Source organism: Sorex fumeus, unplaced genomic scaffold (assembly GCF_029834395.1).
Source record: "Sorex fumeus unplaced genomic scaffold, SorFum_2.1 ptg000265l, whole genome shotgun sequence".
Lineage (NCBI taxonomy): Eukaryota > Metazoa > Chordata > Mammalia > Eulipotyphla > Soricidae > Sorex > Sorex fumeus.
Window position 1 is genome coordinate 2,767,096 of NW_026606322.1, and position 26,198 is coordinate 2,793,293.

The 26,198-nt window shown below is 41.8% G+C and overlaps 1 protein-coding gene across 1 annotated transcript in view; it reads left to right on the top strand.

Moving 5' to 3' along the window:
• GPR156 (G protein-coupled receptor 156) overlaps positions 1-26,198 on the top strand; it is an 86,041-nt gene that overhangs the window by 47,652 nt on the left and 12,191 nt on the right. Inside the window, exons 3-7 of the mRNA XM_056109384.1 lie at positions 12,775-12,910; positions 13,289-13,399; positions 18,128-18,253; positions 19,413-19,508; positions 25,424-25,660. Of these exons, the coding sequence (XP_055965359.1) occupies positions 12,775-12,910; positions 13,289-13,399; positions 18,128-18,253; positions 19,413-19,508; positions 25,424-25,660 (706 nt within the window). The remainder of the gene's footprint in view (positions 1-12,774; positions 12,911-13,288; positions 13,400-18,127; positions 18,254-19,412; positions 19,509-25,423; positions 25,661-26,198) is intronic.

A 26,198-nucleotide genomic window follows, 5' to 3' on the forward strand; every position in this document is an offset into this window, starting at 1 on the left:
CACCAGGAGTGATCCCTGAATGTAGAGCCAGGAGTAAGCCCTGAGCAGGTATAGTCCCCAGACAAACAAAAAACAAACAAAACATGTTTCTCTAACTACTAGGTTGAAAATAGACTCTAGAGGCTGGATTGATAGCACAGTGGGTGGGGCATCTGCCTTGCATGCGGATGACCCGGATTCAATTTCCAGCATCCCATTCCAGCATTCCACCATCCAGGTCCTCTGAGCACTGCCAAGAGTAATTCCTGAGTGCAGACAAGGACTTAATGCAGAACCCGGTAGCTTGGAGCAGAAAAGTGACCGGACTATGCATTAATCCAGGCCATCATGTCTGTCCGGAGGGGAAAGGGTTTTGCCCCAGTCGCCCTCTCCTCTCTGGAAAGAAAGATGGCGGCTACATGGGAGCCTCGTGGACAGCAGATATGAGCCGGGGGTGTGGGGCGACTAAAACCTCATGGGAAGGGGGGCGTTTCGGTCTGCCCTTCACGCCCTACCGAGGCCACCAGTTGACCCCCACTAGCGGCTCTCCAGCACGGCCATGACTCCAGAGCACAGAAACCAATTTCTTAACTATCTGACTTTCAGTAGAAATACTTCCAGGGTCAATAAGTAAAATAGCAGAAATCCAAAACCAACATTTAATTCTTGAACCCAGCTGTAGAAAGCAAATGACTTCACAATGCTTTTTCAGCATGTCTGATTTGGGGGGGGGGGTAAACTCTAAATAATAGTGGTGAATCTTTTACTGAAACAATGAATCTAATCAAAGCAGATAGAGTGTTAACTAGAATTCATCTGCCTCACAGGGACTGGGAGGGGTGGGGGGTGGGGTTTTATTGGGTTTCTTCATGGTAAAAAATAAGTTTTGGTAAAGGGAAATGTGTTTGATATTTGCATGACTGAGACCTAAACCTGAAAGCTTTGTAACCTTTCCCACAGTGATTCAATAACACACAGTAGAAATGACATCTGCACTTGTATGTTTATTGCAACATCGTTCACAGTAAACAGAATTTGGAAAAAACCTGAGTGCCCAAGAACAGATGACTGGTTAAAGAAACTTTGGTACATCTACACAATGGAGTACTATGTAGCTCTTAGAAAAGATGAAGTCATGAAATTTACATACAAGTGGTACAATATGGAAAGTATCATGCTAAGCGAAATGAGTCAGAAAGAGAGGGATAGACATAGAAAACTTGCATTCATCTGAGGGATATAAAGCAACAAAATATGAGATCAATACATAAGAATAGCTGAGATCAACACCAGGAGGATTACTCCATAGCTTAGAGGCCAGCCGGGTATTCTAGGGGAAAGGGCAGTTCAGATAGAGAAGGGAACACCAAATAAAGGGTGTTTGGAGGATCCTCCCAGGAGGGGAAATGCATGTTGAAAGTAGACTATGGACTGAATATGATTGCCACTCAATGCCTCTTTTGCAGACCACAATACCCAAAAGGAGAGAGAGAACAAAGGGGAATGCCCTGCCACAGAGGCAGGGTGGGAGGGGGGTTGGGGGGAAATGGGCACTGGTGGAGGGATGGGTATTTGATCATTGTATGACCGAAACCCAAGCACAAAGATTTGTAAATCTACAACTGTACCTCCCATGGTGCTTCACTAATAATAAATAAATAAATAAATAAATAAATTAAATTAAATTAAATAAATTAAAAAGGTAAAGGTAAAGGCCCTCCCGTTGATCGTCGATTTGCTCGAGCGGGCCCAGTAATGTCTCCATTGGAGACTTTTGTTGTTACTGTGTCTGGCATATCGAATACTCTCGGTAGCTTGCCGGGCTCTCCGAGTGTTGTATGAAAATAAATTAAAAAAAAATAAAAAAAAGAGTAATTCCTGAGTGCAGAGCCAGGTCACACTCCGAGCATCATCAGGAGTGACCCAAAAAGTAAAAAAAATAATAAAATAGACTAGAGAGGTTCTAGAGTCAATGTAGGGACTGTTTAGGAGGCTAATGCAATATCCAGGGGAGAAATAGAATAAGTCAGGGTAATGATCATCAGAGGAGATGAGGAATATTTGGATTCTGGGTATATTTTAATGACAGACTCATTAGGATTTCATGACAAATTAGATGTGGAATAAAATTTGAAAGTAAATAAAGTCAACTTCTTATGATTAAAATATTTAAAAATCTGAAGGTTTAAGGGCCAATACACCTCCTAGGATGGTCTCTTAAAATCCAGACAGGAGAGGGAAATAGGGTCTTTCTGCTTTTTATTATGATACACAGTTTGAATACAAATGATTTGGGTGCACAAAAATATTAGTTTGGGTTACACAGACTTTGAATTTGCTTTAGATTTTTCTCCTAATACATAATAAAATGATAGCAAGCCAGTCATATTTGGTGACATATACCAGATTCATTTAGAAGGCTTTTTGTACAGGCCCAGATGAGATCAATTTTTATACCCTATTGTAAAAATGATTAAAACAGTGGTTTGAGGGACTGAAATAGTACAGCAGGTAAGGTGCTTGCCTTGCACAGAGCCCACCCAGGTTCAATTACTACCCCAACATATGGTCTCTCAAGCACACCAGAAGGATCCCTGAACACAGAACCAGAAGTAAGCCTGAATGCCACCACCTACACCCCCTGCTCCCAAGCAAATAAACAGTGGATTGAAAAAACAAATCCAATGAATTTTTACAACTTAAGATGTTTTGTTAAAACATTTTTTGGGAAATATGTCCTTGCTTGGTTTTAGGTATGTTTAAAGCTCATAATTCTATCTGACTGTGGTACACTTACGAAGTATACATGGCCTGAGATGAGTCCTAAGAAACATCTTAGGAAAGTTTTCTATTAGTCACACTAAATTAAAAAGTATGTTCCACATTCATAATCCACGTTTTCAAATTCAGTCCTTACTTATCATTGAGAAGAAGCAATGTCATGAAATTCTAATGAGTCCTGATAAAGTTAGTTCTCCGTAACTTCAAATATAATAAACCTCCAGGTTCAAAACCAATATTGGATAAGGGCTTTAAAAGCATCAAATCTGTTATCTAGTCGGTGTCATACATTTGAATTCATTAAAGACTATTTAAATGATAATCTAGGATCATACACATTCTCCAGATGTAGACAGATATTTAATTATATATGTCAAGGCCTTACTTAAGAATAGAAAATCAAGAAAGCACTTGCCTTCCACTGAAAATCAATAAATCAGGGGGTATGAAGAGACAGATATAGAATCTTTTTTAAAATCTCACTTTGTTTCTGACTGCCAGTAATCTAGTCTAGGCTTTTTCTCTCTTTATAAATGGCAAACATAATCTAGATGGGACTGGGTTTTTGCTTAGCAAAAAAAGTATGTATTTGTGGTTGATTAAAATATTCAGTATATTTTTGTTCAACAGAAAAGCTTAAATGGCATTGGTGACTGGAATTCTGTCAAACTAGTAAAGATATCCCCAAGACACATGTAATTCACCTGCTGAATTGGTAATCACTCACCTTTCAGTGACTTCACAGGTGTTATCCTGGTCAAACAAAATAGGCAAATCATCTTCCATTCATCTTCTTTCTTGTAGGCAAGTTTTCAATAAAATAGTTTAGGAAAAGTAACAAAATACACATCAGGGCTGGGCCTATTCCTCACAGGAGTAGAGCACGTGCTAAAGTGTTTATGGGGGCTGAAGCAATAAAAGCGTGTGGGGCATTTGCCTTGCACGCGGCCGACCCAGGTTCAATTCCCAGCATCTCATATGGTCCCCCAAGCACCGCCAGAAGTAATTCCTGAGTGCATGAGCAGGAGTAATCCCTATGCAAAGCCAGGTGTGACCCAAAAAGCAAAAAATAAATAAATAAAAACAAAGTGTCCCAGTTCAGTTCCTGGCACCACACCAACACTGCCAAGTGTAGCCTTGGCAGCCCCAGCACCACCAGCCTTGAGAAACGAAGCATCAGGCCCATCTCTCACCAGGAGTGGACCCTGGGACTCCTCTCCCCAGACCTATAAATTCACTTACAAATATCTAAGTATATAACATGACCATTGGAAAGGTAAACTTGCATTAATTTCTGGACATGACTATCCTTTGTACAGTACATTTTGGACATGAGAATCCAATGTAAAGTACATTTTGTGAAAAATAACTAGAATCTCTCCTAAATAAATCACGGTATAGTGGGGGGAGATTTAAAATCAATGCAATACTGAACTACATGATAGGAGACCCAGTTACTCAGTGGTATTCAAATAATGTCCAGAAAGAAATTAAAATAAAAGCCACCCTGTCAGTGATAGAGACAGACATGTGTGGGGGCATAACATCTTAATAGTTGCTTCATGAGGACATCACTAGTAAATCTAGAAACTTAAGGAAAACTTCTTGAAGAAAATAAACTTGTATTGGTCTTCCAGGCAACCGTCCAGCAAGTGGTATCACTTCCCAAGTTTCTGGATTTAAAAAAAAAAAAACTTTTCTAAGTTTCTGGATTTTTTGGTTTGGGTTTTTTTTGGGGGGATGAGGGTGGTTGTTTGGGGGCTACACCCAGCTGTGCTCAGGGCTTACTCCTGGCTTTGCACTCATAGATCACTCCTTATGGATTCAGGGGATATATGGGGTGCCAGAGATAGGACTCGGGACGATCATGTTCAAGGCATGCACTTACTTGCTGTCCTATCTCTCTGGACCCCATCTTTTTGGTTTGTTTGGGGGTTTTTTGTCCTAGGGACCAAACCCCAACCTCACTACCCATTTTTCTCACTCTACCCAGTGGCCAGTCTCAATTCAGCAGTGATCTCATCCGAACATCAATGTTATCTCTGGTCTCTCAAATACTTCTTGTAACAAATGCTTTGTGAAGCTGTTGACTAGTGTGCTCATTTTGGTAGTCAGTATTCACCATACTTATTCACCACATGGCAAGACATAGTACAGGTGTAGACACTTGCCATGCAAATGGCCAACCTTGTTTATTTTATTTATTTTTTATTGAATCACCTTGAGATGCAGTTACAAAGCTTTTATGTTTGAGTTTCAATCATACAATGATCGAACACGCATTCCTACAACAGTGTACATTTTCTACCACCAATGTCCCCAATATCCCTCCCGCCGCATCCCACCCCTCTCTCTGCCTCTATGGCAGACATTTTCCCTCTTATTCTCTCTTTACTTATGGGTATTATGGTTTGCAATACAGATAACGAGAGGCCATTATGTTTGGTCCTTTATCTACTTTCAGCACACATCTCCCATTCCAAGCAATCCCTCCAACCATAATTGACTTAGTGATCCTTTCTCTATCCCAGCTTCCTTCTCCTCCAGTTCATAAGGCAGGCTTCCAACCATGGAGAAATCTTCCTGGCCCTTGTCTCTACTGTCCTTGGGTGTTAGTCTCATGTTATACTTTATATTCCACAAATGAGTGCAATCATTCTGTGTCTGTCTCTCTCTTTCTGACTCATTTCACTAGCATGATACTCTCCATGACCATCCACTTACAAGCAAATTTCATGACTTCATCTTTCCTAACAGCTGCATAATATTTGATTGTGTAGATGTACCAAAGTTTCTTTAACCAGTCTCTGTTCTCAGGTACTTGGGTTGTTTCCAGATTCTGGCTATTGTGAACACATAGGTGCAAATGTCATTTCTTTTTTTTTCCCCTTTTTTTTAAATGAATCATCATGAGATACAGTTTCAGACTTACTTTCATGATTACATTTCAGTCATACAATGATCTAGTATCATCCCCCAACCAGTGCCCATTCTCCACCATCAATGTTCCCAGTATCCCTCTGCTACCCCCACCCCATTCCCCACCCCACTCCCACCTCTGTGGCAGGCACATTCCCTCTTAGTCTCTCTTTCCTTTGGGATGTTATGGTCTGTAATACAGGTACTAAGTGGCCATAATGTTTGGCCCAAAGTCTACTTTAAACAATCATCCACCATCCTGAGCGAGACCTCCAACCATCATTTACTTAGTGGCCCTTCTCTATCCCAGCTGCCATTTCCCCCAGCATGTAAGACTGGCTTCCAAGCCTTGGATTGATTCTACTGGCCCTTATCTCTACCATCCTTAGGTGTTAATCTCCTATTATGTTACATTATATTCCACAAATGAGTGGAATATATTCTATATCTGTCCCTCTATATACATCCTATATATGTCCCTCTCTCTCTGAATCATTTCACTTAGCATCATACTCTCCATGTCCATCCACTTATATGCAAATTTCATGATTTTATCTTTTCTAATAGCTGCATAGCACTCCATTGTGTACATGTATCAAAGTTTCTTTAACCAGTCATCTATTCTTGGGCACTTGGACTTTTTCCAGATTCTGGATATTGCAGTGAACATACAGTATCATTTCTACTATACTTTCTTGCATCTCCAGGATATATTCCCAGAAGTGGTATTACTGGGTTAAATGGGAGCTCAATTTCTAGATTTTTGAGAAACTTCCATATTGTTTTCAAAAAAACCTGGACAAACCAGCATTCCCACCAGCAGTGAAGGAGAGTCCACTTCTCCTCACATCCACGCCAACACTGGTTGCTTTTGTCCTTTTGAATGTGTGCCAGTCTCTGTGGCATGAGATGATACTTTATTGTTGTTTTGATCTGCATCTCCCTGATGATTAGTGATGAAGAGCATTTTTTCATGTGCCTTTTGTCCATTCGGAGTTCTTCTTTGAGAAAGTTTCTGTTCATTTCATCACCCTATTTTTTTCCCTTAAATTTTTATTAGTGAAACACCATGAGGTACAGTTGTAGACTTACAAATTTTTGTGCTTGGGTTTCAGTTATACAGTGATCGAATACCCATCCCTCCACCAGTGCCCATTCTCCACCACCACCAGTCCCAGTATCCCTCCCACCCCCCTTCCCCCCATTCCCCATCCCACCCTACCACTGTGGCAGGGCATTCCCTTTTGTTATCTCTCTCCTTTTGAGTGCTGTGGTTTGCAAAAGAGATATTGAGTGGCAATCTTGTTTGGACTATAGTCTACTCTCATCACACATTTTCTATCCTGAGAGGAACCTCCCAACACCCTCCACTTGGTGCTCCCTTCTCTATCTGAGCTGCCTTTTCCCCTAGCATGTGCGGCTGTCCTCAAAGCCATGGAGTAATCTGCCTGGTACTTATCTCGGCTATTCTTGGGTGTTAGTCTCCTATTTTGTTACTTTATGTTACCCAGATGAATGCAATCTTTCTATGTCTATCCCTCTTTTTCTGACTCATTTCACTTAGCATGATACTTTCCATGTAGTACCACTTGTATGTAAATTTCATGACTCCATCCTTTCTGACAGCTACATAGTATTCCATTGTGTAGATGTACCAAAGCTTCTTTAACCAGTCATCTGTTCTTGGGCACTCAGGTTTTTTCCAGATTCTAGCTATTGTAAACAGTGCTGCAATGAACAGACAACAGCAGATGTCACTTTGACTATATTTTTTGCCTCTTCGGGGTATATTCCCAGGAGTGGAATTGCTGGGTCAAATGGGAGCTCAATTTCTAGTTTTTTGAGACTCGTCCATACTGTTTTCCAGAAGGGCTGAACCAGTTGGCGTTCCCACCAGCAGTGAAGGAGAGTCCCTTTCTCACCACATCCGTGCCAGCACCGGTTGCTTTTGTTCTTTTGGATGTGGACCAGACTCTGTGGTGTGAAATGATATCTCATTGTTGTTTTGATTTGCATCTCCCTGATGATTAATGATGTGGAGCATTTTCTCATGTGTCTTTTAGCCATTCGAATTTCATCTTTGATGAAGTTTCTGTTCATTTCGTCGCCCCATTTTCTGATAGGGTTAGATGTTTTCTTCTTGTGGAGTTCAACCAGTACTTTGTATATCCTTGATATCAGCCCCTTGTTGGATGTGTATTTGGTGAATATCCTTTCCCATTCTGTCATCACCCCATTTTCTGATGGGATTGGATAATTTTCTTCTTGTAGAGTTTAACCAGTGCCTTGTATATCCTTGATATTAACCTCTTATCAGAAGGGTAGCACTGTAGCACTGTCCTCCCGTTGTTCATCGATTTGCTCTAGCGGGCACCAGTAACGCCTCACAACAAATTGTGAGACTTTCTGTTACTGTTTTTGGCATATCAAAAATGCCACGGACAGGTTTTGCCATGTGGGCAAGATACTTTCAATAGCTTGCCGGGCTCTCCGAGATGGGTGGAGGAATCGAACCCTGGTTGACCATGTCAGCCACGTGCAAGCAAACACCTTACCCACTGTGCTATCGCTCCAGCCTATCAGAAGGGTATTGGGTGAATATCCTTTCCCATTCTGTAGACTGTCTTTGTATTCTGGTCACTGTTTCTTTTTTTGAGGTGCAGAAGCTTCTTAGTTTAAGATAGTCCCGTTTGTTTATCTCTGTTTCCACTTGCTTGATCAGTGGTGTTTCATCCTTGAAGACTCCTTTAGATTGAATGTAGTGGAGGGTTTTTTCGACCTTTTCTTCAATGTACCTTATGGATTCTGATCTGATGTTGAGGTCTTTAATCCACTTGATCTGACTTTTGTGCACAGTGTTAGGTAGAGGTCTGAGCCCATTTTTTTGCATGTAGCTGTCCAGTTTTGCCAGCACCATTTGGTAAAAAGGCTTTCCTTGTGCCAGTTTATATTTATTGCTCTCATCAAAGATTAGATATATCATATATTTGAGGATGTGTGTAAGGATATTCAACCATATTCCATTGGTCTGTGGATCTGTCTTTGTTCCAAAACCATGCTATTTTACTTATTACCACTTTGTAGTACAATTTGAGGTTGGGGAAGATGATGTTTCCCATCTGTTTTCTCCCAAGAATTGCTTTCTCTATTCATGGGGGCTTGTTCCATATGAATTACAGGAGTATTTGATCAATTTCTTTGAAGAATGTCATGGGTAAATTTATAGGGATCGCATTGAATCTCTATAGTGCTTTGGGGAGTATTGACATTCTGACAATGTTAATGCTCCCAATCCATGAACAGGGGATGTGTTTCCATTTCCTTGTGTCCTCTTTTATTTCTTGAAGTAGCGTTTTGTAGTTTTCTTTGTACAAGTCCTTTACCTCCTTAGTTAAGCTGATTCTGAGGTACTTGATTTTCTGAGGTATGATTGTGAATGGGATTGCTTTTTTCACATCACTTTCTTCTCTTTCATTATTTGCATACAGAAAAGCCAAGGATTTGGGGGTGTTGATTTTATAGCCTACAACTTTACTATACAAGTCTATTGTTTCTAGGAGCTTCTTGGTAAAGACTTTCGTGTTCTCTAAGTATAGAATCATGTCAGTAGATGTCATTTCTACTGTGCTTTTTTGAACCTCTGGCATATGTTCCCAGAAGTGGTATTGCTGGGTCATATGGAAGCTCAATTTATATATTTTTAAGGAATGCCCATATTGTTTTCCCAAAATGCTGGACCAGCTGGCATTCCCACCAACAATGAAAGAGAGTCCCTTTTTCTCCACATCCACACCAGAACTGATTGTTCTTGTTCAAACCTGTTTTTGATCCTTGCAACCCCCAATCACTGATGGAATGATCCCTGTGCACAGAACCAGGAGTAAGCTCTAAGCACAGCCAGGTGTGGCCCCAAAACCAACGAAAACAAAAAAAAGTTAAGCGGTGCATGAAAGAACTTGGCACTTAATTTGATATAAGTGATTAAAAAGCAAAAGACAAAGGTATTTTTTAGGTTTCTAAATCATGGAATATGGTGAGATTAATGCTATCAACTGTGCTGTTGGCTCTGTATTTTCTATGGATCAGACTCTATCCACTGAGTATACTATATTGCTGCATAGTTCTTTAGTGGGTGTGGAGGAGTATTATTGTTATACCCACTTTACAAGGGAAATGCATAAAAAGCTTTCTTACTTTTGCAGGGGGTGGGGGTTGTGGGAGAGAAGACTTTTGCTCCAAGGCAATATAAAGCTCAGCTGGAATCATTGGCCTGTGGTAACCATGTTTGGGACCTGAATCCTGAGGTGGTGGATTGGTGTTCTTGGGAACAAGGATATAATTATGCTCCAGCCACAGGAAATCAAGCTGGGCCAACGGCAGTTATGACGTTTGCAAATCTAACACTGCAAAAGTTTATTTCATGCCTCGGTGCTTTCCCTGTCATTAATAATGGCTGCACTAAGAAGATCATATTACCTTGGCTCTGGTTTCTAAGTGATCAATCAGGTGATCTAAGTTAGTAGATAAAAGTGCTTTACAACACTGGAAAGATCACACAGGAAGGAAGGCACTTGCCATAGAGGAGGCTATAGGAATTGCCAGCCTGGTTTATCTCTGCCGCCATAGATGATCTTCTGAGATATGCCCATGGTCACTGCTGAGCACAGAGCCAAGGAATAGCCTCTGAGCACTACCAGATGTGCCAACCTAAAAAATGCACTAATTCTCAGCTATTGTTCCAAAATCAAAGAATAACATAGTTACCATAGCCTATTAGAATAAATGTTGCACCTATGTAGAATATATTAGTTCAACTAAAACTCTTCATTGGTCCTAGTTACTTCTACTGCCTAATTGTCTTCATTGTCTTCATTGGTCAAAGACAACCTGATTTCCTGGTAGTTGAACCAGCCACACATTTTTACTTTGACCCTCTGATTGTACCTGAGGTTTGAAACCCTCATTGCCCATTCCCTCTCACCCTCAAAGTGCTCCGTCTTCTCCTTTATTTTTTTTGTAGTAGTACTGCTATTTATTCAGCCACTGATTAGCTGATTGAGTTGGGCATGAACTCCACCTTAATTTTTTTAATTTTTTTTCCTTTTTATATTTATTTATTGAATCACTGTAGGAAAAGTTACTAAGCTTTCAGGTTTAAGTCTCGGTCATATGATGATCAAACACCTTTCCCTTCACCAGTACTCATTTTCACCACCAAGAACCCCAGTATACCCCCCTCCCACCTCTCCAAATGCCTGTGAGGCAGATGATTTCTACTTAACTCTTCTCTACATTGATTACATTCATTATTTTGACAAAAGATACACCATTATTGTCTAGAATTTCTCCCCAAACAATCAGAATTGCTGAAAAGGCATTGTGAAATATTTTGTTTTCTATAGCTGGTTATGAGAATCATATAATGACACGTGGCCACGATTTTGGATTTCTTCAAAGAGCCAGATAATTACGAGATTGGTTTCTGTGTGTCCGGTGTTATGGCCATGCCAGAGAGCCGCTCGTGGCGGGGGGGGGGGGGGGGGGGGCGTAACTCATGACCTCGGTAGGGTGTGAAGGATGAGCCGGTACAGCCCCCCTTCCCAGAGACTGCAGTTGCCCCGTCACTGCCAGCTCATACCTGGCTTTCCAATAAGCTCTGAGCCAGTGGCCACCTTGTCTGCAGTCCAGATGCATTTCTGCCAAAAGCTGCTAGGTTTCAATATTTGTTTCTGAGTGTCTCCGGTATCATGGCTATTAATCAGCTTGATCAGGAGCCAGAGAGGCTGTTTGTAGGCGGCAACTCAGGGTCTCGTTGGGATGGGGAGAAAGAGTCGGCTCCACCCCCATGTGGTGAGGCCCCATGTGTCTCGTCACTGCAGGCCCTGGAAGTGGCCTCTGGAAGATGGTGGTCACCAGGCCACCAGGGGGAACAGGCCAAGGCACAAAACCTATTCCCACCTGGAGTGGCCCAGCGCCAGTAACCTACTGCAGGAACAGGGCGTAAAGTAAAGTAAAGTAAAGGCCTTCCCGTTGATCATCGATTTGCTCGAGCGGGCCCAGTAACATCTCCATTGGAGACTTTGTTGTTACTGTGTTTGGACGTATTTCTGCCAAAAGTCTTTGTGTTCCAAGAATTGTTTCTGAGACTCTGGGATCATGGCCATTAAGCAGTTCAATCAGGAACCAGAGGGGCCATGCCTTCAATTATATAGCTGAGCCGAAGGTGGTTTGTGGGTGTCTCCCACATACCTAACTTTTGGTCATTTACTTTCTTGGTAAACTTTGCCCCAAGTTTTTGGGGTCTGGCCAAAGGCACAGCAGCAATTTTGGGGTATCTGAAAGTCTGACGTTGCCATTAGGCTGCTGAGGCACTCACCTCACAGGTACAGACTGACCTGCTGGCAGCACCATACCCCCTTGTCCTCTCCTTTAAAATGACTGAAGAAAAGACTCTTCTCAAATTTCCTTCTTTCACTCTATGCTTCCTCTTTCCCTCTGGCCAAATAGAAAGTGAAATAATTTTTGTTTCAAATAAGGAAAATAGCGTAGGGGAAAAAACTCCTCAAAATCCCTTCTTTCCCTTTCACCCTCCTACGCAGCCCCCCAATAGTAATCCACTTTACAGCTTATTTCTAAAGTGCCTAAATTGTGTGTCTTGTTTCTCTGTTTTTGCATCACACACCTGGGGGTGCTTGGTGTAGGGGTAGGGGAAATTTATGCAGAACTGGGTCTCTCACTTGTAGGAAATGCACTGGAGCCCTTTGCATTATCTCCACGGCATCTACCTCAGAGTAATTTATTCACTAGGCTGCACACAGCCGTCTCTTAGCAACCATAAACTCTTGTCTAAAGGAGAAGTCTAACTCTTCCCTGATGCCAACTGTTTTCAGACTGCCGGTCATCTTTTAAAAGCTACAGTTTAGTTCTTTTTGGAAAACGAATTTGAGTAAACTGTTTTCCAGGCCTGTGAAATCCGTGCTGTGCTTCCCAGAGGCCCTTGTCTCTGCGGTTCCAAGAGCAATGAAGCCACAGAGAAACTCTGTCCACTCCCAGGGTAAAGATGGGTCACTGATGGTCTCTCCTTCCTCCCTGTAGGATTGTGAAGATGTCCAGTCCCAACCTGAACATTGTAACCTTGCTAGGCAGTTGCCTGACCTACAGTAGTGCTTACCTCTTTGGGATTCAAGATCAGTCTGCTTTGGTGGGAAGCTCAATGGAAGTTCTCATTCAGGTGGGTGAAGCCTTAAATCTTTGTTTTGCTAATGTTTTTGGATTTGGTTTTGTTGTGCTTCGCTTTCTGCAGAGTAAAGGCAACACTCAGCAGTGCTCCGATCAAGCCTGGAGCCTGCTGCGTGCTAGGACTCAGCCTTCTGAGTGAGCACCTCAGTCCCTATGGTTTGATGATGTTTTTTAAGTTCAGTTGTTCCTGTGGGTGGTGGTCACCTTTATCCTTGATGTGGGCACTCTCAGAAGTGGTCACTGGAACAGTTATTGAGGCTCACTTTGTGCCCTGTGCCCTGTGTGGTCTGAGGCTTGACAGATCAGAGCATGTGTAGAACCAACCCAGGTTCCTCTCATGACTCTTGTTGCTGTCCCTTTCTGTCTGTAGATAAGACTGTCCATGCTGTGCATTGGAACCTCCCTTGTGTTTGGCCCCATTCTGGGGAAGAGCTGGCGACTCTACAAGGTGTTTACCCAGAGGGTCCCGGACAAGAGAGTGGTGAGTAGGCAGCCGTGTGTACCTCTTGACTGTAGACAATCCTATTGAAAAGCTAGTGAAACTCATGCCAGATTACTGTGTCTGGACCTTTTACAACCATCTGAAGTTTCTGCTCTTCATTTCAACCCTTGGAATTGTGTGGCCTCATAAATGCCCAAGCCTTGAAGACTGCGTGTTGGTGTTATTGCAAGACAGTCTTTGAACATTGTTTCAGCTAGATGGGCCCCAAGCCCTGGGACTGAGCTATGGGACCTTTCCACTGGTGCCAGATCTTGGACAGATGCCCAGAAAGACAGCTGCTTGGCATAGCCAGTGCAGAAAGGGGAGGGAGGGAGAAAGGGACAGTGATTACAGAGAGGCTGTAACAAGAAGTTAGTTCTTTCTCTCCCTGGATTCCAGTTCTGTTCCATTAGAAGACCATTCCCCACACAGGAGGGATCGGGCTAAAGCAGTGAGCAAGACAGAGAATGAATATCAGACGAAATCAACCCCAGGAGCTATTTGACTGCCATCCTGTCTCACCCGTACCATACACCCTTCCATTTTATTAGGTTCCCTGATAAATCTGCCCAAACTTCAAAGTCCAGTCACCAAACCCAATAGCTCTGTGCCCTGCCCTTCCAATACTCAGTTGGAAGTGGAATGATAAATTTTTAAAGCCTATATTATTGGGTCATGGTACGCATTTATCAAAAGCCCAGCTGTGAGTAATCATCTATATGAATAAGATTGCCTAAAGACAAAAAGTCCATCCAGATCTCTAGAACGGTTCCTTTAAAAAAAGGGGGGACTTTATTGTATGATCTAATATATTTTAACATGTCTACACCATGAAGAATGATGTCCCATGAATATATCCAGATTCTATGGACATTCCCATATACACACAGATGTTAAAACACAGATGTTCTCTCTCTTGTATGGTCTGTAAATAAAAACACAAGTTTTTTATTGATCCTGATATTTGATTTGGAAGAACATGTTGTTTTTCACCATCCTAATAAGTGATTTTGGTAGTAGCTCATTGAGTTTTAATTTGCATTTCCTTTACTCATTGTTGAGCATCTTTTCTCACGTTTGTCATCCATATATATTCTCGGGTCAGGTATCTACTTCAGATCTCTCAGCCACTTATTTTTTATCATTAAGTTGTATCATTTCCTTTATATTTCCGATACAAGTTATTTATAGGACATGATTTACAAAGGCTTTCTTCCCAGCATAGCTTTCCTCTTCATTTGTTTAATAGAGTATTTCTAAAAGAAGATGTTGCAATTTTTGATCAAGTCCTGTTTAAAAATTTGTTCTTTATGGATCATGTTTTGGGTATCAAATTTAAGAATACTTGTGTAACCCCAACCCCTGCAGAACTGGTGTCTGTTCTTTAGTCCTAGAAGTTTTAAGTTTCAGGTTTCACATTTAGACCTGGGATCATTTTGAGTTAATTTTGGCATATGATGCAATGTTTGAATCATTTCTCCCTCCTCGCCCCTCTCGATAGCCAATTGTTATCTCACCATTTGTCTAAAAGACTGTCCTCTCTTTACATAATGACTTTTGTGCCTTTTTTGAGTATCAGTTGTTCATAGATATATGGACCTACTCCTAGACTCCACTGTGCCTCGTTGATGTAGTTGTTTATTTTGATTACTACTTGCTCTTAAATTTTCTAATGTATCAAATCACCATGAGAGACAGTTTCAAAGTTGTCCATGATTGAACTTTAATCATACACTTAGAGCACCCATTCCTTCACCAGTGCCCCTTTCTCTCTTCTAATGTCCCCAGCTTCCCTGCTTCCCCCCAGCCTGCCTCTGTGGAAGGCATTTTTCTTTTTCTTTTTTTCCTTTTATGCACTGTGGTTTGCAATACTTTTACAGAAAGGGTATCATGCATATCACTTTAGTGGTGAGGTGGGGGGGGCACCGGGTATTTCTCAGGGCTTTTTCCTGGCTCTGTGTTGGGGATCACTCCTGGAGGACTGGGGGAACTATATGGGAAGCTAGGGACAAAACCCAGGTTGGCGGCTTGCAAATAGTACCTGCTGTACTATCATTCTGACCACACATACATATCACTTTAACTTTGTTCAGCATTCATTTCTTGTCCAGAGTAATCATTTTTCCATTATCATTGTTATCGTGGTCCCATCTCTAACCTAACAACCCTCTCCCCATTATGGCACGCTTTCTACTAAGGACCAATCTTCCTAGCCTTTGTTTCTACTGTCTTTGGGTATTATTCTCCTATGTTTCTTTATATCTCACAAGTGAGTGTGATTCTGGGTCTTGGCCGTTGAATCACACTCACTTGTGAGATATAAAGAAATATAGGAGAATAATACCCAACGGCCAAGACCCAGAGACTATAAAAACCAGCTCCTGGAACCGCGTGGCCGCATTTGCGGCCATGTGACATCTTAATATGACATCTTATTATCTCATTCCTTCTTTGGACAAACTGGCAGGCTATCGAATGTAGCCTGCCCACAGGGCAGAGTCTGGCAAACTCCCCGTGGCGTACCAAATATGCCAAATACCAGTAACAATGATGGGTCTCATTCTCCTAAAGAGCCTTGAATATAATCTCAGGGCTAGGATGAAAGAGACATTACTGGGGCCTGCTCGAGGCAATCGACGAATAACAGGATGATTTGTGATTTGTGATTTTGAGTGTGATTATTCTATGTCTGTCCCTCTCCCTCTGACTCATCTCATTCAGCATAATACTCTCTCTCCATGTCCATCCACGGATCAACAAATTTCATGACTTCATTTTTTCCTAACAGCTGCATAGTAGTCCGTTGTGTAGATGTACCACAGCTTCTTTATCCACTTGTCTGTTCTTGGGCACTTGGGTTGTTGGCAGATTTGGGGTATTGTGAATAGTGCTGCGATGAACATAGGAGTGCAAATGCCTTTTCTTCATTGTGTTTTAGGGCAAATAGTGTATATTTCCAGGAGATTATTATGTGCTTTATATCTTGTATCATGGTGTATTGATTCTTTAATTATGTTCTTTTTCAAAACTGTTTGAATACCCTAAGTCCTTTGAATTTTCATCTAAATGTTTGAATCCGTTTGCCAATTTCTGCAGAAATTCTACTTGGTTTTTATTAAAAACGATTGCATCTATAGACAAAATTGTGGCAAACTGGCTTTTTAACCAGCTGTATATTTTAGCCCATGGATTTAAGACATTTTTCTGTTTATTTGTATCTTTTTAAATTTCTCAGTGTGTGTCTTTCTCACTTTTTAAAATTTGCTTCTAAGTAAATTTTTCTACTAAGCATGTTTTTTTAATTTCACATTTCATTTTTTTGCTAATAAATAAAATTGATTTTGTTTTTTGTTAATCTTGCTACTTAGTTCTCAACATTTTATACAGATTCTATCAGATTTCCAACTAGATGATCATATTGTCTGTGAATAGACATTTTTTTCCAATCTTTTGCATAATGGCATTGGGTAGAAGTAGCAATACAAGGTTCAATCCTAGAGCTGAGAAAAGACAATGAATTCTTATTCTTATAAGGAGACAATTCCGTCTTTCAAAACTAAGGATGAAGTTAATTACACTTTCCCCCCATTTTTAATTTTTATATTTTAAATTTAATTTTAGTCACTGTGCTTTACAATGTTATGCCACCGAGAGTGATTGGGCTTCATGTGTCCGACATTCTACCACCACACCACCCACCGTTGTGTCCATTTCCCTCCACCATTGTCCTCAGATCCTCCCTCAGCCACAAATACCTCTCACCTTAACACCCTCTTCTCACCTTCTAAATCTCACTATTGTAAACATGTGTCTTTTGTTCTCTGATGGCTTTTAAATTTTTATCTTTATCACAGTTTTGATTAAGTTTTTGATTAATTTGATTAATAAACTGATTTGTTTTCATGTTACAAACACCATGAATCATGTGACTTTATATTTCCTTTTATTGGTTGACAAAACTGCAGGTTTGTATTTCTGCTGTAGTTTCTGATGCTTTTATTTTCATTTTCATTGTAATTATCTTCATTCTATTTTCATCAAATTTTTCAGTATTGCATCCTATTGCAGTGCATCTAAAATTTTTGATTTTCATAGTCATAAAAGTAACACATTTTCATATGAACCAAATATTTTATATATGTTTAATGAAAATGATTATTATTCTTTCCTTCACCATCCTCACCTCTCAAATCTACCCTGTAAGTTAATGGTTTATGTGAAAATTTCCATATCTATGTACTCAGAATAACAATACTGGTCGAGAGAGACAGTTCAACTAGCTGAGCACATGCTTGGCATGCTTTACATGCAGAAGGCCCAGACTTGATCCCTAGTACTGTCTGGTTCCCAAGCACCATTGGAAACAACCTCTGAAAACAGATCCAGGTGTGGCAAAAAAAAAAAAACAGTATTTAATCTATGAGACCCCTGAGTACTTTTTTGGGAAAAGGAAGAATGTAGAAAAGATAAATGAGAATGTTTAATGGTGATTATAATGATATGGACATTGAAATTACTGAACATATTTGGTATGTCTCATCTCTGATTATTGTGTTTGAAAGTTTTGTGGGGAGGGGTGCATCCTGGAGCATGTAGCTCAGAATATATGGGGTACGCTTAACTCTTGTGTCATGTTGTCAGTGAACACACACACACACACACACATACACACACAGTCAACCAGCCAAATAAGCAATCAAAAACACTATGGTCTTGACTCTTTTGCAGATAATCAAAGACCTGCAGCTACTGGGGTTGGTGGCAGCTCTGGTGGTAGCTGATGTGATCCTGCTCGTGATGTGGGTTCTGATTGATCCCATCCAGTGCCTCCAGATTCTTAGTGTCAGTATGATGGTGAGGAACTTAATTGCTTGAGAATTATATTCCTGTACTAAGGGGACTAACTTCTGTGGGCACACAAAGTTATTTTCCCCATAGTATATGCATTACGTCCATTATCCAAACAGGGAAAGAAATTCACCTGAAGAGGAGGGAGAATCAGGAACTCTACCTAAAATGAATGCCCTATCCCTTGCCTGCACCATACCCACTGTGTCTATGATCCCAAGGGCCTTCCAACAGCATCTACTTTGGGGTCAGCACACCGGAAGCTGCATGACAGTTATCTCTTTCCCTGATTATTGAGAGGGAAAGGTACTATCAAGAGCCAACTCTGGCTCAAATCCCAACTCTATGGCTCATCAGCAAAGCAAAACCTAGAAAAATCTATCCAAGACTCTTAGGTAAAATGTGATGATACTATTGCTTAAGGTTGTGATAAAGATTTAATAAAACAGTACAGTAAAATGACTCATAGATGCTTGGTAAATTATAATCAATAAATATGCACTATCATATCTTAAGGGTCTAAAGAACACAGTAAAATCCTGACATTGCAGGTTTAATAGACAAGGTTTTTCACTGCTCTCAAATAACAAGAACATGATGAGAAATGGGGCTGGAGCGATAGCACAGTGGGTAGGGCGTTTGCCTTGAACACAGCTGGCTCAGCCAACCCAGGTTCGATTCCTCCGCCCCTCTTGGAGGGCCTGGCAAGGTACTGAGAGTATCTCGCCCGCACGGCAAAGCTTGGTAAGCTACCCATGATGTATTCGATATGCCAAACACAGTAACAAGTTACCATCTGACAATGGAGACATTACTGGGCCCTCTCGAGCAAATCGTTGAACAACAGGAGGACAGTGCTACAGTGATGAGAAATAATGTGAATAATGAGAAATTTTTGCTGATGCACCAATTGGATTCATTGCAAAGCACATAATAGGAATAAGCCCTGTTGCCATAAGTACCACATTTTAGTTTTATCATATTTTCTTTCAACTCATAATCACTTTCATTTATATTCTAATAGAATTGTTTCGATTTTATAGCTTTTACATATCAAGGGGGAAATTATATGCTCTAAAGGAGTTTCTGCTCCATGGTAGACAGAGATTTATTACGTTTTTGTTCATTGCCGGTGCCCTCAGTCCTGATTCTCTGTCCCTCATAGGTGACAAGGAGAGATGTGTCCTGCTCTCTGACCAGCACACACTTCTGTGCTTCCCGATATTCTGATGTCTGGATTGCTCTCGTTTTGGGATGCAAGGTTGGTAACCACGTGTCCTTTGGCTATAGTCTGTCTATCACCAGCAAGATAATTGGATATGAAGAGAGGATTGTAGGAATTAATGAGATGGTTTTTGCAAAGAATATTGAAATCAGAGATGTTTATTGATACTAGAATTGTGATCCTTCTTATTCCTCTACTTTTTAATGTTTTTAAAGAAATCATTTTTCAAACTCTTTGGGTGCCCTCATTTAGTCCTGCCCAAATCATATAGAATTCACCCACTGTTTCTACCACTTCTTGTGTGTTAGTTTTAGCATTTTCTTAAAAATAGCAATTCTCTTCCCCAACTCCCTGTAAAGGGAATTACAAAAAGACATCCTACCCAGCTTAATTTGTCTCTTGAATTCCCTTATATTCAGCTTTTAACTTTTTAAAATTTTGGTTGAATCACTATGAGATACACAGTTACAAAATTGTTCATGATTTGAGTTTAAATCATATAATGTTCCAACACCCATCCTTTCACCAGTGCACATTTCCCATGACCAGTGTCACCAGTTTCCTTCTTGATCCCTCCCCACCCCACCCCCCACAGCCTCCCTTTACCTCTCTCTCCCTCTCTCTCTCTGTTTCTCTCTCTTCCTCTCTCCTTCTCTCCCTCCCTCTCTCTCTCTTTCTCTTTCTCTTTCTCTCTATCTCTCTCATTTTCCTTTTAGACACTGTGGTTTGCAGTACTATTACTGAAATGGTATCCTGCATATCACTTTACTTCCTTTCAGCACTCAGTTCTTGTCCTGAGTGATCATTTCCAACTATCATTTTCATAGCGGTCCCTTCTCTGTCCTAACTGAAGTCCCCCTCCCCATTTATGGCAAGCTTCCTACCATGGACCAGACCTTCTGGCCTTTGTTTTTACAGTATTAGGTTATTATCCACATACTATTTTTTAATATCCTGCAAATGAATGCAATCATTATGTTTGTCCCACTCCCTCTGACTCATTTCACTCAGCATGATACTCTCCGTGTCCAACCATGTGTCACATCCATCTTATTTATGTCTGTCTTCAAGACTTGTATCAAGGTATCCTGTTGCCTTCCACCCATTGGTTGGGAGCAGGACTGGTCCTAAAACAAATGATAACATCCAGATTATCTTTACAGGAGTTCCAGCTCCCTCTGTCACATGTACTGCCCCATCAGTAGGCTCATTTTTCTGTTAGATGCAAAAGTAGAACATCATTTCTGGGGGCACAGAGGGCACCAATAGAGATGAATCACCTGTCTGGTGTGCTGGCTTTCAGGTGGAGGAACAGAGACTCTGGCTCTGAGGGTCCTGAGGCAACCCCATTTCAAACAGTAAGGTGATTCAGGTCCCATGACAGGGGATACATGGTGACTGTCAGGACAAAGAACCCTGACTGACACATTGCTGACCAAGGAGTGGTTGTAAAAATAAAAGTAGACTTTGCTCATTTCACCACCAATCAAGTGCTTCAGTAGATGTTTCTGACTGATAGGAAGTATCTTCTTTTAGAGTTGGGGGTTGGGGAGGTAGGCCACATCAATCAATGCCTAGGACTTAATCCTGACACTGTGCTCAGGAGTCTCTCTTGTTATGTCCAGGCAACCATATACTGTACTGGGGTATTGAACTGGGCTCAGCTGTATGCAGGGAAAGCCCCTTAGCACCTTAACTTGTAAACCCCTGTACTGTCTCTCTGACTTAGGAAGTATATTTTTGCCTATGCGTATACAATATTTTGATGGAATTTTTTTATTTCATTGAGTAACACTGGTTTACAAGACTGTAAATGTTTATACGTTTTGTGGGTGCAATGTTATCACACCGTACAGACCACCAAAGTGCCAATATCCCTTCCACCACACCCAGTGAAGACCTCCACTCTTTTCAGGACCTCCACGCCTGCAGTGTCAGTTCTGTAGTCAAAAAGGCTTGTTTTTATTGGATGTGTATCTCTTCCCTTGCTTTGTCTCTTTATATTCCACATATGAGGGAGATCATCCGGTATTTGTCTTTCTGCTTCTGGCCTAATAGAGATACTTCTAAGAGAAAACACCAGGAAGTGAAAAGCTTCTGATCTCTGGTTTGTTACTGTTTGTTAAGAAAATGAGCTACAGGATATTACGGAACAGCGTTTAAATTCTGATTAAATTTCTTCTAAACTAACTCAGTGCCTCATGTAACCTCTCCCAAGCTCTGTTATTTTATCTATGAAATGGGGACAATAATAACTTTCTCTCATAACTGTTCTAAGATTTGCAATAGTACATGCTAAGAGTTTTCGACTGCCTCCCTGCTAGCATGTTAAAAAGAATTTTTGTATTATTATTATTAGTCTTTGCTGCATCCCTGGACAGCTCTGACAAACAATTGTCTCTCCCACTTTCTCGAGACCCCATCCTCCCCAGCACTGAAACTCAGCACTTCTCCCATAGCGGTTCACTTGCCTGCTCAATTTGATTTATTTTCTCCATGGCTTAGTGTGTGTTAATTGTTTATGTAGCAATATGTTTATGTATCAATTGTTTATGGTTAGCCTAAATATATATGGTTCAAGCTCCAGGAAACACAAGTCAGTGACAAACTTCCACGAAATTCATCCCAAGTAATTCTTTCCGTTCTAAAGTCACTTTGCAGTCTGAAAGATACAACCTTCCTCTCTCCTCAAACTTTTTTCATGGAGTCATGATTTCTGTGGAAACCTGCACATGTTTTCTTTCTTCATTCTGCCACACCAAACTTTCAGAAAAACGTAACCATCATGGCTATAAGGAACGCTCCAATGATGAAATTGCAGGTGTTGGCGAAGCAGCCCCATATCTGAGGTTTGGCTGAAGTTCCGGAAGTCATGGAGTCAATATCTTCAGCATCTATGGCCTTCCGGCCTGAAGGAGAAATAGCTGGTCTCCATGGCCTTTTACTAATACCATTTCCAATTTGTTTTTCTGTAGGATAAGAAAAATAAAAGGGTAAAATAAAATGCTAAGATTGCTTACTTAGCATCTGGAAACTGACTGAGCCTTGGATTTTCTGGCCTCTATTCAGTTTCTGAGGCAGGTCCAAATCTTTACATTATGTCCCAAGAATCCCCTGCCCACCATCCCCTCCCCTACAATCACACACATGCTCAATACAAATCGATGACCCCCCCACCTCACATTTCTCAGGAGTGAAGGCAAATGACATATGGGCATCATATATGACTTGCAAATGGCATAAGGGAATCATATATGTATGTGTGTGTGTGTATGTATACAATTCATGTATGTATAGAGACTTTATAAAGACCTAATTCCCTTTCGTGATAATGGCTATTGAAATAAAAACATTGAATATTTTCAGATCAGATTTCAATATTTCAAAACCACAGAATTAATTTCATTCACCTTTGATTAAGTTACTATTAAGATTACTCTAACTTAAACTGTGGTACATCTATACAATGGAATTCTATGCAGCTATCAGGAAAAATTGTCATGAAATTTGCTTGTAAATGAATGGACATGGAGACTATCATGCCGACTGGAGAGGGATGGACATAGAATGAGAGCACTCATTTGTGGGATATAAAAAGCATAACATGAAACTATTACCCAAGGAAGTGGAAGCAAAGGGCTGAAGGGCTGGTCCAGGTTTGAAAGCTTGCCACAGGGTGGGGGTGGGGTAAAGGGGAGCTGTGGGTAGAGAAGGAACCACTATGACAATGGTAATTGGAAATGATCACTCTGGATAAGAACTGAGTACTGAAAAGAGGTAAGGGGATGTACATGATAACCTTTCAGTTCCTGTACTGCAAACCATAATGCCCAAAAGGAGAGAGAGAGAGAGAGAGAGAGAGAGAGAGAGATAGAGAGAGAGAAGTGCCTGCTATAAAGGCAAACTGAAACTGGGGGTGGGGATGGAAGGAAGGAAACTGGGAACACTGGCGGTGGGAAATGCACACTGATTAAGGCATGGGTGTGGAATGTTGTATGATCAAAACCTAATCCATGAACAACTTTATAACAGCGTATCTCACAGTGCTGTAATAAAAATAAAATGTTATGCTAAGTAAAATGAGTCAGAAAGAGAGGGACAAATATAGAAGGACTATACTCATTTGTGGAGTATAAAACAACATAACATGGCTGACTCCTAAGGACAGTAGATACACGGGACAGGTAGATTGCTCCATAGCTGGAAGCCTGCCTCATGAGCAAAGGGGAGAAGGCAGCTGGAATAGAGAAGGGATCACTAAGAAAAAGATGGCTGGAGGAATCAGTCGGGATGGGAGATGTGTGCAGAAACTAGATAATGGACCAAACATGATAACCTCTCAGGGTCTGTATTGCAAACATAATGCCCAAAAGTAGAGAGAGATTATGTGGAATCATGTCTGCCATGGAGGCAGGGGGAGGGTGGGAAAGGGGGGTTATACCGGAGATATTGGTGGTGGGGAATGTGCACTGGTGGAGGTATGGGTGTTTGATCATTGTGTGATTGTAACCCAAACATGAAAGCTTATAACTATCTCATGGTGATTCAATAAAAATTTTTTAATGTTAAAAATTAAAAAGAAATAATAAAAAAAGAATACTCTAAGTCTGCTCAATCCTACTGGCCTCCTGACTTGTCAGCGTTCTAGAGATTCTGCTTGGCTGCAGGCCTCAGGCCCCGCTTGGATCTCCGGGTGTTAAGGGCACCCAGAGACCATCCCAGCCATTCTGACTCCTTCACCGTAGGCACAGCCAGTTCTTCCCAGAGTTCTCTCAACCTGTTCCTGGACTGTTCATGTCATTCCAGGTCCCTGGTGTTACCCATGAATACCTGACCTCACCATTATCATTAATCCTCCCTCTGAGTCCACATAATCTTCCCACTGCATTCCCCTAGTATCTCCACCTCCTGCTTCATAAAATATGGGTGTTTGTGTGTTGGCTGTCAGTCTCCCCACCTAACTGAACTTCTGAAGTTAGGACCATGACTTACCCCTCTTTGCAGCACTGTTTCCTGCCGCCCTATGTCAGGCAGACAGAGGTTGAAACTTTGGTTTCTGTTTAAATGCTGCTCCTTCTAGCAGAAGTAGAACTTTAAGATGCTGAATTATTTTCTCCATTTTACAAATGAGAAATCTAAGAACAGGTTCATATTCATGGGAAAAGAGAAAGAATCAGGACCTCGGTTCCTGGTTGGGAGGGGGGGGGGGGCAGCAACACTTTAATGTCGGATTCTTATCCCCCTTTGACAGGAGGGGGAGGAGGGAGGAGGGGCAGTGGCAGGGAATGTGAAAGGGGTGAAAGGGAGACAAGGAGACTTTGCTGGTGCTCCTGCCCCTCAGTTCTGCCTTGGTCCCAGCCTTCCTTTGTTCCTCTTTCCATCCCCCATGAAGCCCTGCTGGCACAGGCCCTGCTAGCTAGCCTTAGAGAGCCTTTGTGTAAATTAGCAAAAGGCATCCCTTCTCAGCAGATGCAGGCTTGCAGGTGCAGGGCTTGGCAAGCAGATGGTGCCTTGAGGAGAATTAGAGAGAAAATAATGAGCCCCTTCCTTGGGGCACTGTCCGGCTGCAGCCCATGGCTATTGTAGGTTCCACGTGCCTCAGCATCCAGAACCAGGATGGCCCCCTGCTCTTTGTGGAGGGTTCCTGCCATCCACACCATCCTGTCTGGTGTCTCAATCTGGCAGAGGCCTGTCTGATGACTCACTTACTGACCTTCAATAAAGTAAGTGTCAGTGAAGGAGAGTGAAGGAGAAGTAAGTACTTGTGAGCTCCATACGGCCACGTTGAGGGCTTCCCAAGGAACTCTCGGAAGGAAATTCTGCCAACAGCGCTTTCAAGTCAGGGTTCTTATCCCCCTTTGACAGGCGAGGAAATGGGTCCCAACCCTGTTGCTGTCCCTGAGCCAGTGAGGCCACTTCTCTGAGTCTTGGATTCTCCTGTCCACCTTCAGGGCATGCTGCTGCTGTATGGGGCCTACCTGGCAGGCCTGACAGATCATGTCAGCTCACCTCCAGTGAACCAGTCTCTCACCATCATGGTCGGGGTCAACCTCGTGGTGCTGGCTGCTGGCCTTCTTCTCGTGGTCACCAGATATTTGCACTCCTGGCCCAACCTAGTCTTCGGACTCACTGCTGGAGGGATCTTTGTTTGCACAACTACAGTCAACTGCTTCATCTTCATTCCCCAGGTATGGACCGGAGACAATGAAATGGGACCATCCTCTTACTCCTTCAAAAAGCCTCCCTATCATGATAAATTACTTGCTGTGTGTTTCACTGAGACTTTGGGTGCCCCTGACTGGAAAACCAGAGAGTTTTCTAATGAGCTCCCTGCCTGTGTTCTTCCCTCCTGGCACACTGACTTGGCTCCTGGTGAGGAAGCAGGCTGGAGAATGGGCCACGTGAGCAGCAGCCACCCATTTTCACACCACAGAGCTGCCCACAGACCTGCTTGTCCACCACTGCCAGCAGGCTTCACTCCTTCCCACATGCCTTCATTCTCTCAATGACTTTTCTTTCATCAGTCTGGGTCTAGGATTTTCCCATTTGGGAATGCAGACTTGCAGGACGAAATGCATTTGGAACATTATATAATGTAAGATGCTTCTCCTATGGGGCAGAAAGATAGTATAGAGATTAAGGAGCTTCCCTTGCACGCAGCTGCAGCTATGAACTTGGTTCAAAACCTGGAACCACATAAGGTTCCCTGAGCACCACCTCCTACTC